General features: G+C 49.0%; 1 protein-coding gene and 1 long non-coding RNA gene across 2 annotated transcripts in view; one reads left to right on the top strand and one right to left on the bottom strand.

The window, feature by feature from the left end:
- Positions 1 to 1,110, bottom strand: part of RFX7 (regulatory factor X7) — a gene marked incomplete at its 5' end in the record, with an annotated part of 46,795 nt that extends 45,685 nt beyond the window's left edge. The window contains one exon of the mRNA XM_079953152.1: positions 917 to 1,110. Coding sequence (XP_079809278.1) covers positions 917 to 1,110 — 194 coding nt within the window. The remainder of the gene's footprint in view (positions 1 to 916) is intronic.
- A 627-nt stretch (positions 1,111 to 1,737) lies between these two features.
- Positions 1,738 to 12,524, top strand: LOC307203032. The gene is made up of 3 exons (XR_013833086.1): positions 1,738 to 1,985; positions 5,417 to 5,686; positions 10,203 to 12,524. It is a non-coding gene; the product is annotated as an uncharacterized lncRNA (long non-coding RNA).
- The last annotated feature ends 433 nt before the right edge of the window (positions 12,525 to 12,957 follow it).

Genomic DNA, 12,957 nt, shown 5'->3' with positions numbered 1-12,957 from the left:
GCAGCAGCTGTAAACAAGCGAGGGGCTGCTGCTGCTGCTGCTGCTATTGCTGCTCAGCAAGAGGCAAGTCACCCCATTCTGGTGTTTGCAGCAAGGAGGGGAGGGAGAAAGAGATGCATGTCAACATGCGGCAGAGGCGCCCCCGCCTCCTCCGACAAACGCGCCTTGGGGTGGGGGGGGCGCTGGGCGGAGGAGGAGAGGGCGAGCCCAGCCAGCCGCCAGGCGAGGCGATGCCCCTTCACGGAACGACCTGCTGCTTTGCACACGACGGGGCGAGGCGGGGGGGGGGAGAGAAGACATGTCTCTCGCCTCCTGCCCCGGGCTGCACTGGACGCGACCACCGTGGATCGGGAAGCAGCCCCGTGCAAAGCAGCGCCTGGCGAGCTTTGTGTTGGGTCGCCAGCAAGCTAGCTAGGAAGCATGCAGGCAGACGTGCAGCCTGGCTTGCGCGCCCAGCCCGACCCCTTCTCCATACGAGCGTGTCTGGCTCTGTCTGCCCGGGTCTGTCTCGCTCTCCCTCCGCAGAGCCGAGTAAACACATTTTCCATTTCCCCTCCCCCACCCTGCAGACACACAGGCACACACACACACACACACACACACACACGCCCCGCCGCCGCCGCCGCCGCCGCCGCCACCTTCTTCCTCCTGCCGCCGCAGAAAGAACCTTGCGGGATCGGAGCCAGAAGACAGCATGGAAGGGGAGGCGGCGCAACGGGGGCTCTGCAAGCCTTGCAAAAACAAAACCCCGATCTGGAAGGCGAGGGGCCCGTCCAGGCACCCCGACCCGGCTCAGAGCGCCCTATCAATATGCAGCAGGCACATGCAGCGCATGCATGAGTAAACCCCCGGCCGGCTCCCTCCCGAGCACCCAGCCAGCCACCCCCGGGCCCGGAGCCTTCCCCGGGCTGCTCACCAGATGGAGTTCTTGATCTTGTGCTGCAGCGCGCTGGCTTCGGTCCCCTGCAGCCCGGGCACCAGCGCCGGCAGCGAAGGGGCCGCCGTCGCCACCGGGACGACCCCGCCGGGGGCTTCGGGGGGCGGCTGCTGCTGCTGCTGCTGCTGCTGCTGAGTCGGAGGTGGCTGGTGCTGCTGCGGCTCGTCTGCCATCACTGCCGGGTCGGGGTGGCTGGCTGGCTGGCTGGCTGGCGGAGGAGGAGGCGGAGGCGGAAAAAGGGAGGCGGGCGGAGAGGGCGCGCGGCTGGCTCGCTTGGCTAGGCCTTCCCCGCCGCCGCCGCCGCCGCCGCACCACCACCACCAGCAGCCACCGCTGCAGCCCTCGCGGGAGCCGCCTGGCCCGGCTGCTGGCTGGAGGGGCGCATACCCGAGCAGGAGCCGCCGCCGCCGCCGCCGAAGGAGGAGGAGGAGCCTCCCGCTGCCGTTGCTACGCCGGAGGAGGAGGAGGAGGAGGGAGGCGCATCGCGGCCAGGCGCGCACAAGGAAGGCCGGCCAAAGGGAGCCCGCGGCCGCGCAGCGCAAGCAGCGGCACCTCGCCTCCGCCGGGCTTGGCTTCTCCGCCTCGCAGCCTCCTGTGGCAGCCGCCGCTGCCGACTTGGTCGGTGGGTCGGCCGGCCGGACAGCCTGCCGTGCGCGCAGCCTCAGTTGGCGCGACCGCCCTCCTGTTGTCGCGGGAGAGGCAGGGAGCGAGCCAAGTAGGGCGCGCGCTCGGCCCAGGAGGAGGAGGAGAAAAGGCGCAGCCGCCTGCCCGCCTCCTCTGGTGCTCGGCCCGGAGAGATGGGCGCCCCGCAAGCGCCCCGGCCGCCGCAGGTGTTCGCTGCCTCCCAGGGTCCGGTGCCACTGTCGCTGCTCCTGCTCTGCTGCCCGGAAGGAGAGACCGGCTGCTGGCATCCCTGGGCATGCTTCGGAGGAACCGCCCCCGGCGAAGAGGAAGGCACGAGGGAGGCGGCTTCAATCCCGCGCATTGAGGGCTCGCTTCTTGGCAAGGAGCAGCCGGCCGGCGGAACGCAGCGGGACTTGATGCCAAGGTAAGGTGCCTCGACTTCTACTCGTCGTCTTCTGCCTGCAGAACTCCAGAGCGCGAGGGAACGCGGCTTGGAAGCAGCGTCGCGCTCCTCCTGCACGTGCCCCGTGGCGTTCAGCATATGCGAGAATGTGGGTCGGGAATTGCAGCCTCGGATTCCACGCTGCTTCTGAGTAGACGGCAGTGGATCGCACCACCTGAGATCACATGAATTATGAAGCAGGAGAGCCACTGGGCACCTGAGGATTTGCCTTGCTGGCAGAGGCCAAAGGGCTCCGTGGTGTCCATCTTTCCTCCACAACAGAAGGACAGTGAGGAATTCCTGAGCAAAGAAGGTCACACATCTTTTTTACCCCCATTTGTGGTATACTGTCTCTGAGTATGGAGGTTGCAGTTAGAGACCTTGGCTGAGAGCAAATTGTAAGTGATGTTTGGCTTCCATGAATGTGTCAAAGGCCCTTTTGAAGCCATGTCAAACTATCTGATGTGAACTGGCAAAAAAAATATCCATTGTACCAGGAACCGGTACCATAATTGGCCCCTAAAGCATCCCACCCAAGCTGGCCTGCAGAGGAGTCACTGTGAACCAGCAGCCTATGGCTCACGGACTGGCACTGGTCTGTGGACCAGCACTGATCTAGCCCACAGCCGTCACCAGCTCACTTGTGGCAGCAAGTCCCAATGCTTGATTGTGCCTTATGTGAAGAAGGAACACCTTCTAAAGGCTGGAAGCCAAGTTCAAGTTTGGGAAGCTTGTGAGTTCTAATAGTACCATTAGCACTAAGCTGGCTCTTTTTGGAGAGCTAGCTTGGTGATGAAAATGTCTGACTGGGATGGGAGGGGGGCAAGATTAAAATATCACTGAAACCATGGAGAGCTGTAAGTCAGCATAGTAGCGAAACACAGGCGGATGAACCAAGGTGTGACTTGGGATAAGACAGCTTCTTCTGGGCCTGCTCTTGGTGGGCTCTCCTATAATAGCAGGCCGGAGGAGAGAAGTGTGCAGAAAACTTCTCTTGCACTGGGCAGTATTTGCCCCGTAGTTGGTCTAAAATTCTGGGATCCCCATTTCCAACCTGCTCCCTAACAGATTCCAGAGAGAAAGGCCAGTTTTCGGGAAGAGCAATGCTTTCTGGGAAGGTGTTTGAAGGCTAAAGCTCTAATAAAGAGCCAATTCAAGGAGGGGAAGAAGTCAGCACATCAGTCCTCTGGAAGTTATGACCCTAACACTCTTAGTGTCTGGCATTTGCTTCAGCGCCTGAGCAGCTCCACTCCTGCTTGTGCCTCAGATGGGGAAGGGAGAAGGTGGCAGGCTAAAGGCTACCGAGGAGCAGCCCCCTGCCCAAAGCCAGGCCTCAGGCCTGCTGTTTGGCTCCTGCCACCCTCTGACCCTGTCTCTCATAAAGAGGAAAGGGGAGGCAGAGTGGCCATCTTTCTCCAAAGCATCACCCTGTGAGATGCTGAAGGGGAAAAGAAGAACCACAGTGCTGGTGCCAGTGCTGAGTAAAACGGCAGGAAACAGAAGACACCTCATGGACCCCTTCTGAAGTGAGGCAGGGGGAAATCGGGACGGCCAACTGCCTTCTCCTCAGGGGAAGGGAAAAGGAACCTGACTGCCACTTTGAACTGAGACTGGCTTGTTCTTCAGTCATGAGTGGAGAAGACAAAGCCATCTTGGCCCTTGGCTTGTGCCTGAGGCCTTTCCCCACTTCCAAATGAGTTTAAAAGGTAAAGGTACCCCTGCCCGTAGGGGCCAGTCTTGACAGACTCTGGGGTTGTGCGCCCATCTCACTCAAGAGGCCAGGGGCCAGCGCTGTCCGGAGACACTTCCGGGTCACGTGGCCAGCGTGACATCGCTGCTCTGGCGAGCCAGAGCCGCACACGGAAATGCCGTTTACCTTCCCGCTGGTAAGCGGTCCCTATTTATCTACTTGCACCCGGAGGTGCTTTCGAACTGCTAGGTTGGCAGGCGCTGGGACCGAGCAGCGGGAGCGCACCCCGCCGCAGGGATTCGAACCGCCGACCTTTCGATCGGCAAGTCCTAGGCGCTGAGGCTTTAACCCACAGCGCCACCTGCGTCCCTGGTTCCAAATGAGTTTAGGAGAGCATAAATGGTGGCTGGCTTCCTTCTTTTAATGGGGGAGAGGTAGAAGCCATCTTAGCACTGGGTTTCTGTCTCAGGAACACACCTTTCCCAGCCACAAAGTTGGAGGAGAAGAGCACAGGTTTCATGCAGGACATCTGGCTTCTCTTTCCTGGGGTAAATGGTTCTTCCTCAGCTCCTTTGGGACTTGGGGAAAGGGCACTGACATTCTGAAAAGCTTTTTCTCTTTCATGACCATAAGGGGTGGCTGATATGGTACCCTCCAGATGTTGTTGGACCAGAACTCCCACCCTCTCAAATTAATGGCCACATCTGCTGGGGCTGATGAGTCCAGCGGCTTTTGAAGGGCACTGGGTGGCTCCCACTTAACGCCATTTATACCCAGGCAGGGCATAGCCCCTCCCCTTGGAAGCATCCTTGCCACTTGACTTCTCCTGTAGCCGTGTGGTTGTGTTGTCCCACCTACGACCACTGCCTCCCCTTGGCACCTGGGAAGAAGGGCATGTACCACATTGGGCCTTGTGGTGACTGGCAGGCCAAAGCCCCTGGGCTGGTTATGTCTTGAATAAATCCTAGCAGCCCTTTCTTCTGGCCTACCTTGGTCAGCTGAATACTGCCAGCTGCAGTTTAGGCACTCCTTGCTCTCAACACCCTCCGGGAGACTTGGGGGGAGTGTTGTATACAACTTTGCCCCTTGCATAATAAAATCCTATCTACTTTATTGCATTTTAAAATGTATTCTAAGCCACCTCGCAAACTTCAGTTCTTAGGAAGGCTATAAATGCCCCCAAATAAATATATTAAAAAATAATTCAATGGTGTTATGCACCAATATATGCCAAATAATAACATTTTTTAATAATTCAATCATTTTATACAATACATACTTGCAAAAGTCATCACCATTCTCTTTCCTTCTCCATTTTTAATTATTTTTCCAAAAACAGCACCTCTCCCCATATGAACTGACCAGACCCTGCAATCATCATCTGAGGCCCTTGTTTGTGTGCCACCTTTATGAGAAGTCCAGAGGCTGGCAACATGAGAACAGGCCTTTTCCGCAGTGGCTTCCCACTTGTGAAATGCTCTCCCCAGGGAGGCTTGTCTGGTGCCTTCACTACATATATTTAGGCGCCAGGCAAAACATTCCTCTTCTCCCAGGCCTTTGGGTAATTAAGCAATTTATGGCCTTTTAAACTAGGGGGGTTGTTTTGGTTTATTACTATGTTATGTATTTCTGTATTTTAGTATTGTAAACCACCCTGTGACCTGTGTGTGTGTGTGTGTGTGTGTGTGCGCGCACACACACACACACACACTTTTGTCCACAGACAGCTTTCTGGGTCATGTGGCCAGCATGACTAAACTGCTTCTGGTGCAACAGAACACTGTGACAGAAATCAGAGCGCACGGAAATGGCGTTTACCTTCCTGTCACAGCGGTACCTATTTATCTACTTGTGCTGGTGTGCTTTCGAACTGCAAGGTTGGAAGAAGCTGGGTCAGAGCAACGGGAGCTCCCCACCATGGCACGGATTCAGGAAGCCAAAGAGGAAACATCACTATATAACACTGGTCTTGAAAGACCTACACTGGCTCCCAGTTCGTTTCTGAGCACAATTTAAAGTGTTGGTGCTGACCTTTAAAGCCCTAAATGGCCCCGATCCAGTATACCTGAAGGAGCATCTCCACCTCCATCATTCTGCCCGGAGACTGAGGTCCAGCACCGAGGGCCTTCTGGCGGTTCCCTCGCTGCCAGAAGCCAAGTTACAGGGAACCAGGCAGAGGGCCTTCTTGGTAGTAGCACCCGCCCTGTGGAACGCCCTCCTACCAGATGTCAAAGAGAAAAACAACTACCAAACTTTTAGAAGACATCTGAACGCAGCCCTGTTTAGGGAAGCTTTTAATGTTTAATAGGTTATTGTATTTTAGTGTTCTGTTGGAAGCTGCCCAGAGTGGCTGGGGAAACCGAGCCAGATGGGCGGAGTACAAATAATAAATTATTATTGTTATTATTATTATTAGTTATATTATCACTATAGAATACAAAATCCTATAAATAGCTATGATAATTGCCAATGCAGACTCCAGCTAGCTTTCAGCAATAGTGTTATGGTGAGTGTTGAAGTACAGGAGTTCATCATTGCAACCTTCAGCCTCCAAGGATAAGGCCTGAAAAGCAGCTGTTGGGACTCAGAAGCAAACTCGAAATCCTTATTACCACCTCAGTCACTTGCCAGAGCAAGGAAAATGTGCCAGTTGGCCTGGCACGACTCTGGCAGGTGATGTCATTGCTCCTTTTGCAGGGGAAGTCCCAGGGCTTGGTCCGTTGTGTCCTGTGTGCTACACTACAGATTGCTAGGCATTACTCAGTTGGCAGCTTCCCATTAACTGCTGGTGACAGTGAAATTTAGAGAGGGGTGGGGGATTTACCTTACCAAAATACAGTGGTACCTCGGGTTACAAACACCTCAGGTTACAAACACTTTGGGTTGCAGACTCCATTAACCCGGAAGTAGTACCTCAGGTTCACAACTTTACCTCAGGATGAGAACAGAAATCACGCACCGGCGGCAGAGGGAGGCCCCATTAACTAAAGTGGTATCTCAGGTTAAGAACGGTTTCAGGTTAAAAACGGACCTCCAGAACGAATTAAGGAAACACAGCCCAGAATAACTAAGGAGATAGTACAAGAATACTTGGCTAGTTTAGATGTATTCAAGTCTCCAGGGCCAGATGAACTGCATTCAAGAGTATTAAAAGAACTGGCAGATGTGATCTCAGAACCACTGGCAGTCATCTTTGAGAATTCCTGGAGAACAGCGAAGTCCCGGCAGACTGGAGGAGGGCAAATGTTGTCCCTATTTTCAAAAAAGGGAAAAGAGAGGACCCAAATAATTACCGCCCAGTCAGTCTGACATCAATACCAGGGAAGATTCTGGAGCAGATCATTAAGCAAACAGTCTGTGAGCACCTAGAAAGGAATGCTGTGATCACCAATAGTCGGCATGGATTTCTGAAAAATAAGTCATGTCAGACTAACCTGATCTCGTTTTTTGACAGAATTACAAGCCTGGTAGATGAAGGGAACGCAGTGGATGTAGCCTACCTTGATTTCAGCAAGGCATTTGACAAGGTGCCCCATGATATTCTTGTAAAGAAGCTGGTAAAATGCGGTCTTGACTATGCTACCACTCAGTGGATTTGTAACTGGCTGACTGACCGAACCCAAAGGGTGCTCATCAATGGTTCCTCTTCATCCTCGAGAAGAGTGACTAGTGGGGTGCCACGGGGTTCTGTCTTGGGCCCGATCTTATTCAACATCTTTATCAACGACTTGGATGATGGACTCAAGGGCATCCTGATCAAATTTGCAGATGACACCAAACTGGGAGGGGTGGCTAACACCCCAGAGGACAGGATCACACTTCAAAACGACCTTGACAGATTAGAGAACTGGGCCAAAACAAACAAGATGAATTTTAACAGGGAGAAATGTAAAGTATCGCACTTGGGCAAAAAAAATGAGAGGCACAAATACAAGATGGGTGACACCTGGCTTGAGAGCAGTACATGTGAAAAGGATCTAGGAGTCTTGGTTGACCACAAACTTGACATGAGCCAACAGTGTGACGCGGCAGCTAAAAAAGCCAATGCAATTCTGGGCTGTATCAATAGGAGTATAGCATCTAGATCAAGGGAAGTAATAGTGCCACTGTACTCTCACCTGGAGTACTGTGTCCAGTTCTGGGCACCACAGTTCAAGAAGGACACTGACAAACTGGAACGTGTCCAGAGGAGGGCAACCAAATGGTCAAAGGCCTGGAAACGATGCCTTATGAGGAACGGCTAAGGGAGCTGGGCATGTTTAGCCTGGAGAAGAGGAGGTTAAGGGGTGATATGATAGCCATGTTCAAATATGTAAAAGGATGTCACATAGAGGAGGGAGAAAGGTTGTTTTCTGCTGCTCCAGAGAAGCGGACACGGAGCAATGGATCCAAACTACAAGAAAGAAGATTCCACCTAAACATTAGGAAGAACTTCCTGACAGTAAGAGCTGTTCGGCAGTGGAATTTGCTGCCAAGGAGTGTGGTGGAGTCTCCTTCTTTGGAGGTCTTTAAGCAGAGGCTTGACAACCATATGTCAGGAGTGCTCTGATGGTGTTTCCTGCTTGGCAGGGGGTTGGACTCGATGGCCCTTGTGGTCTCTTCCAACTCTATGATTCTATGATTCTATAAGTTTGTAACCAGAGGTACCACTGTATGAAACTTCTTAATGTATTTGATGTTATTTTTAAATTGTCTTTTAATTTTTTTATTTTGCCCTGGCTCTATTATTATTGATTTTCAATTCCATATAAGTTTATTGTTCTAGCTAAAGACCATGACAAACCGTACCAATAAAACAATACAGATCCATAATATGAGCCAACATCCATGCTGTAAGAGAGGGGTTATCAGAGACACTAACAAACTCAAATCCAGCTTGATTTCAAATTAAACCTCCAAATCACCACAACAATTTATAGTGATTTTTTTTCTTGCAGCCAGTGCATAGAGAGCCACGCTATCACTCAAAATAAACCATTATTGGTTTGCAGAGCCATTATTGTCACTCGAAATAAACTGGACCATTTCTGCCAGGGTGTATCTGCTTGCTTGTATGAGCAAAGGTTTCAGAAAGCAATCGGATCTTTATATAAGGAGCAGGCTAACAGATAATGAGTGATGTCTTCTACCTGAGGCTGACCACAAATTCAAATTCTATTTTGGTATGGGATATATTTGTAGCAACCATCCAAGACTGCAGTGGGCAACGTTTGGAAACACAGCCTAATAAAGGCATTTCTTAAGAAACTGGTGAGAGTTTGGTCTAATAACTCGCTCTAAAATGGTCTGGATACAAATGGGGCGGGGGGCGGAGGGCGGAATTGGTGTTTCTAATTATTTGCAGGTCCCTTCTATCCAGAAGAGCCAATTCCTCAGCTGACACTTATTCAAGGTCAAAGCAGAGCTCAGTTCTAGGAAACAGTATTATTATTAATTGCATTTATTCATTACTTACTACAACAGTGTCTTAAAATGACATACAATTATAAAAGCAGGTATGATGTACAATTTAAAATATACCAAAAAAGTAACAGAACATCAATTGACTAAAGGTGTTCATTGGGCAATAACAAAAAAGTGCAAATCCTTTCCCACCCTACTAAAATTCAGATTTGAGGATCCCTCAGTAAAGAACAGGAATGTCTTTGGTGTCTAAAAGCTGTTGTTGCTGTTACTACTCTACCCTAAGGCCCCAGGGCGGGTTACAACAATTACAGTTGTTGTTAATGTTGTAAATAATGGTCACATTTATTCAAAATGGTGCCGGGCAGCACTCTCTAAGAAACATTCCATAACTGGGAAGCCAGCCCTGAAAAGGTCCATTCTTGTGTTGCCACCCTCTGCACCTTCCTCAGATGATGGGCACATGGCAAAAAGCCTCTGCCATGCCTAGCCCTGACCTGCTGCCAGACCCTGAGTCCTTGAATGATGAACCAGACATACAAACAGGCCAAGGCCTTTGTGGGTGGTCTGGCTTCTCTGGTTCATGCATTGGTAAGTTCATCGCTGGATTATTGCAATTCACTCTATGTGGAGTTGCCTTAGATTCAGACGCTGCCTGTAGGGACAGCTCACCTTTAATATATAACACATGTGTTGACAGCTCAGTACTGGCTGCCAATACATTATCGAGCCAGATTTAAAGTGCTAGCTTTGACCGCAGAAGCCCTACATGGCTTGGAACCTAGATACCTGAAAGACCACCTGCTCCCTTATATACCTGCCCTGACTTTGAGGTCATGGGGGGGGTGTCTTCATGGTGCCACAGTTCTCTGAGATATAATGCAATGGCTCTCTCAGCAGTGACAGCACCCTGATTCTACAGTGCCCCCCTCTCCTCTCAGATGCAAGCAGCACCAATGCTAATGGAGGTAAATACATGGCTATTCACCCAAGCATTTGGTTAAAGTAGTGCCCCTCAGTTGACTGATGTAGTTATCCCGTCATTATGCTGCTTGGTTTTATACTAAATTGTATTTAAATGAAATAATCGCTTTATTGTATTTCAGTGTTTTCCCTTGCTCTGGTCTTGTGTGAACAATGAAGAGCAGGTAGTAATTATTTAAATAAATAAATACAAATAAATTCCTTTACATACCTTTTAATTTGCACTGGAAAGCACAATTACAAAGCGGAAGGGAGTCACGTTAAAATATATACTAAGCATTGGAGCCTCTGACAATATCAGATCTATGAACTGAAAACTTATTCAGCCCAAACAATTTTGTATTGCATTGCTTGAGTAAGAATTGGGGTGGGGGGGGTTAGTGTGCATATAGTTTCTCACACTACAGTTTAGAGCAGGTTAGACAAGGAGAAATTGGCTCGACAGAGCAGCCAGTCTAAGGATAAATTTAGCCACCCCACCGATAACGAGGGCCAAGCTAAATTTGGGTTCCCCTCCCTCTGTCTTTGGCAACCAGAGAAGAGAGCTGCTCTGAACTCAAGCCAGGAGAACTAAAAAGTGCATTTGATAAGTGCACACTCTCAGACAAGGAGAGAAACCCAGCCTACTATTGTTTTTATGCCTGCACAAGAAAGCAACTCCATACTGACAGCTGCAAAATCTATGAAACCAATTTGGTTGAGTTAGTAAAATATACTGAACGATCACCAACTTTGTCTCACTCTTTAGTCCTGCAAGGCTGGCTACAACCCATTTCCCTTTGGCACAGCCCTCACCCCTGCCCTCTGTGATCAGAAGGCATAACTTCAGAAGCAGCCCTAGGAATGTATGAGCATTAACTGCACCGGTAGTTTAGCAGTCTGCCTGGGGCAGAGCAATGCAATTCCAAAAGGGGGTGGTGAATCTCTGAATGAGTTAATTTTGCCGCTTATATCTCCATTACCAACATATATTATTTCAATATCAGTTTAGCCAGTACGGCAGGGGTGGGAGCCAAGTGCTCTCCAGATATTGTTGGGTTACAACTCCCAACATCTCATGACTGTTGGCCATGCTGGGCACTGTAGTTTTTTCTTCCATAAACTTTCCCACTCCCCATCCTTTATTATGAGAGTGCCTTCTCTGTGGTGGCCCCCAGGTTATGGAACTTCTTCCCCTTTGAGATGCATCCTTTTGTGTTTTCCATCACCAGCTCAAGAGGCACCTGTTTGCCTATGCCTTTGGGGTGGATGAGTGACGTAAAAGCTTGCTGCCTTCTCCCTTTGCAGTGTCAAACCTGTGTGGTGTAATATATAGGATGTTGGGTGAGGACCTTGAAGACCAGTGTTTCAAGCCCCTTCTCCCCTCCCCCTTTTTATTATTATTAATTGGTATCCATGGATATCATATACAATCTTAAATACATGTACACAGAAAAGGTGATGATGATAACCTTAAATAATTATACCGTTAAATATTTATTTAAACTTGTACTTATACGTACTTTTTTCTTGTACTTTCTAACTAAACAAAAATAAACCATTTCTGCTTGGAATTCTAGGCAGTGATATCCTGAAAAATATAAGAGAAATCTTTTTATATGCGACAGCCGCTGCCCGGCTACTAATTGCATCAAATTGGAAAGGGGGGAAAGTACCAACAGTAAGGGAATGGCAGAATAAGTCACTAGACTATGCAGAAATGGCTGAACTAACAATTGGATTAAGGGGAAATACAAAAAAACCATTCACTAAAAAATGGGGTATGTATCAGAACTACCTACAAAAATACAATAATGACATAACATCTATGGCAGTGTTTGAATGACCCGTGTGTAAATCAGACATTAATAAATAAGGGAAAATGCTACGATATGTTATGAGAAAGTATTAGAAAATATATTAAGAGTAAGGTAATAAGTATAAGTACAATCAATATTGTAAATGTAAAGTACATCAGGAAATGGCAGGAAGTCTATTTTGACGTACGTAGTTTAGTTTATTTGATTCTACTTTGGTTTATTTTTGTTTCAGGCCCCTTCTCAGCCATGAAGCTCACTGGCTAGCCTTGGGCTTAACCCGTCTCTCAGCTACTCACTGGGTTGTCATGAGGGTAAAATGCAGAGGGGAAGAACCATCGACAACACCCTGAGCTCCATGGAGAAAAGGTGACGTATAAGTGTAATGGTAGCAGTAAGTAGTGTTGCTGAAATCTTGAATTGGGGTTTAACCTTTAATTGTTATTTAAATGGTTTTGTTGAACCTGCCCTGAGAGCTTGAACTGATGGGCAGGCTATTAATCCAAATAAAAAATAAAATAATTTAACTAGATTGTATTTGGCAGAAGTAATGCTGATGTTGTCCACTTGTTGACTGTACTATTTTCCATATTGTTTCCTCTCTCGTATGGCAAAAGTGTCAAATAAATAAAATATATATAAAGCTGCTGACTTTGGTTTGGCTCTGCTGCCTCTGTAGTCAGAACACTTTCTAGCTCAGCTATAGATCTAGCTGCTCACAGTATAGAGTGACTATCTTTATTCCTTGGAAAATCTTCTGCCTGCCTTTAGGTCACTAGGACCTGCCACATGGATATCTTCCAGGACTTTATATTGCCAAACACAGCCATCACTTTTCCCAGGCATTAGGTACCAACATAACATTATTTTGAGCACAGGAAAAGTGTCATATAAATGTCATCATTAACATTCAAAATGTATTTCTGAAAACAAAAGCAAACATGCTGGTCCGTAAGAACAAAGCTGTGTTGGTCCAAAATCCATAGCTGGGCAATACCTTTATTAGGACTAACCAAAATGTTGTGAAATAGTTTAAAAATTGTCTCATTAGCATGTGAAATGGCAATCTGTGAACCACATG

This window comes from Podarcis cretensis, assembly GCF_951804945.1.
Source record: "Podarcis cretensis genome assembly, chromosome: 14".
Classification (NCBI taxonomy): Eukaryota; Metazoa; Chordata; class Lepidosauria; order Squamata; family Lacertidae; genus Podarcis; species Podarcis cretensis.
The sequence above is the reverse complement of the archived record's forward strand: the minus strand, read 5'-3'. Positions and strand labels throughout refer to the sequence as shown.